At 47.9% G+C, this 2,144-nt stretch overlaps 1 protein-coding gene across 1 annotated transcript in view; it reads right to left on the bottom strand.

Moving 5' to 3' along the window:
• Positions 1 to 383: 383 nt before the first annotated feature.
• LOC104492306 (erlin-2-like) overlaps positions 384 to 2,144 on the bottom strand; it is a gene marked incomplete at its 5' end in the record, with an annotated part of 8,321 nt that continues 6,560 nt past the window's right edge. The window contains 2 exons of the mRNA XM_010134845.1: positions 384 to 659; positions 1,772 to 1,851. Coding sequence (XP_010133147.1) covers positions 450 to 659; positions 1,772 to 1,851 — 290 coding nt within the window. The remainder of the gene's footprint in view (positions 660 to 1,771; positions 1,852 to 2,144) is intronic.

Raw genomic sequence — 2,144 nt, 5'->3', positions numbered from 1 at the left:
TGTACAAGTCTAGCACCTCTCTCTAAAAGGGGATTGAAATAAAGTAGTCAAATTTCCAACAAGAAAAACCCCAAATCAATGAGTTGTAGCAGCAATTCCCCTCCCTCCAAAACCTCAAAGTTCCTTTACTTCCAACTGCTATGAACCACCTTGCTCCACAGTCAGGTACCCGTCTAAGCTGCTGCAGAACAGGGTCTAGCGAGAGCCTCTCCAGAGTAATTTGGTCTGTATGTCCGAAAGCATCCAGAGGACACACCTGGAGCTGCTGCTTAGAACTTTCCAGAAAGAACACCCATAAAGACCAAAGTCTTTGTGTCTAATTGTCATACAAAAGATTCAAAGGATTAAGTCTGATCCATCTCTTTCAGTACGGGAAAGGAGGGGGAAAAAAAACCGGGACTTCCCAGTTCATGTTTCTTTTGGTATAAACCAAGTAGAAATCTTCCTTTTCAGTTGACGTTATGAAGTTGTTTTGTGTCCTCGCTGGTTCCTGCTCCATCCTCTTCTTGGATCCCCTCTGCCAGCCCCTCTGCAAACTTGGTCTGGCTCCCCGCATAGTCCATGAACATGTTGGGAATGTCTTTGCCAAAATAGATCTTGCTGTTCGCTGCGATTGCCTTGTATTTCATCAGCTGCAAGTACTCGGGAGTTAACTTTAGCTGCACAGAAAGAAAGGGATCACCAACAGCTCAGATTCAACAGCAAATTTCTGTCACGAGCACACGAGGCATCTACTTTTCCACAGCTCGAGCAGCCACACTCTCCCCCTCTCCAGTGGGACACAGGGAGCGCCAGAGGAAGGCTTCTCCTTCGGCACACCCAAGCGAGGCTCTAAATCCCACGGACTAAGTGGCAAAACGAGAAAGTGATGGAAGCAGCTGGGAAAACACTTGAGCCAAATGTACCGGAGATGGAGATGCTTGAAAGCACATAACTCACGGGAAGCCCTTGCCATGCAAGCGACTGGAAAGAAAAACACAAGTGGCTTTTTTCCAGAGAGCAGATTGACGAGTGTGTTGCAGAGAGCAGAGCTCATTCGTTCAGGATAACGACATTAGAACTGAGAGGATGGAATAACCGGGACAGAACGTGTGCACAAACACCCCAGATCTCTGCCCGTTCTCACTGACCCTCAGAGAACAGACAGGCTTCCTGCTGGGATGTCCTGGGAACGTGCTGCCGGCACAGCAAGCCTGGCAGCTCTATCCACGTAATTTCTCCGTCTCCAGGTGGTTTTGGGGTTTTTTTGTTTGTTTTTTTTTTTTTCAGTGCTGAGGCTCTGCCAGGCTGCTTCACCTGGTGTACCAGCTCAGCACCGTTTACCTGAACGCTTGTTTACTGTGAGCCTGCCTGTCACTCCAGAGATGGCCCTGTTCTGATCGCTCGCCAGCACGTGGATTGGAATGAGTTGACATTCCCAGCTACCCCAGCGTGAACGAGCAACACCAAAACTGATATTCCATCTACAGAGGGAGCCACAGCCCCATCAGCACCCGGCAGAGCTGCCTCCAGAGGTGACCAGATACTCCATGTGTCCTGACAGAAATGTATCTGTCTGGAGAAGAAAATGAACTTGCAGATAAGGATCAAATTGCTTTGGTCTCGATGAGAACTGTTCTGAGATGAGATGGCTTTGTTTTGCCTTTTGACTTGAACAGTGAGACAGAACAAGCAACCAATAAACAAAAAAATAAACACTTCTGCTGAGCATTTTATACAGCCCGACGTGAGGAACCTTGCTCCAAGGCACAGCACCGGGAAACGACCATACCTTGTTGGCCTCGGCTACTTTCATTGCGGTGTAGCACTCGGCATCGGCTCTTGCCTTCTCTCTTGCAAGAAATGCGGCATCTGGAAGAAAACCCATGCCCTCATACTCAGGTTTTGATTTTATTTCCAGCCATGTTAGCACCATTTGCAGCTGGAAACATTTTAAAGTGGCCAGTGCCACATCTGCAGCATATGGGATATGAGGGGAAGGGGGAACAAAATGGGAAACCCAGAACAGGATCTCAATTTACACCAAAAGCGCTGCAGGACGATAGTGTTAAACAAGTAAATTGCATCTGCAGCTGAAGAACTCAAAGTATTTAATAAGCATCAGGTTTTTATTACTGCCCCTGTCACGCGGGCTGAGAACACTC

This window comes from Buceros rhinoceros, unplaced genomic scaffold (genome assembly GCF_000710305.1).
Source record: "Buceros rhinoceros silvestris isolate BGI_N320 unplaced genomic scaffold, ASM71030v1 scaffold42644, whole genome shotgun sequence".
Taxonomy (NCBI): Eukaryota; Metazoa; Chordata; class Aves; order Bucerotiformes; family Bucerotidae; genus Buceros; species Buceros rhinoceros.
Note: the sequence above shows the minus strand (reverse complement) of the source record. Positions and strands in the feature narration are given on the sequence as shown.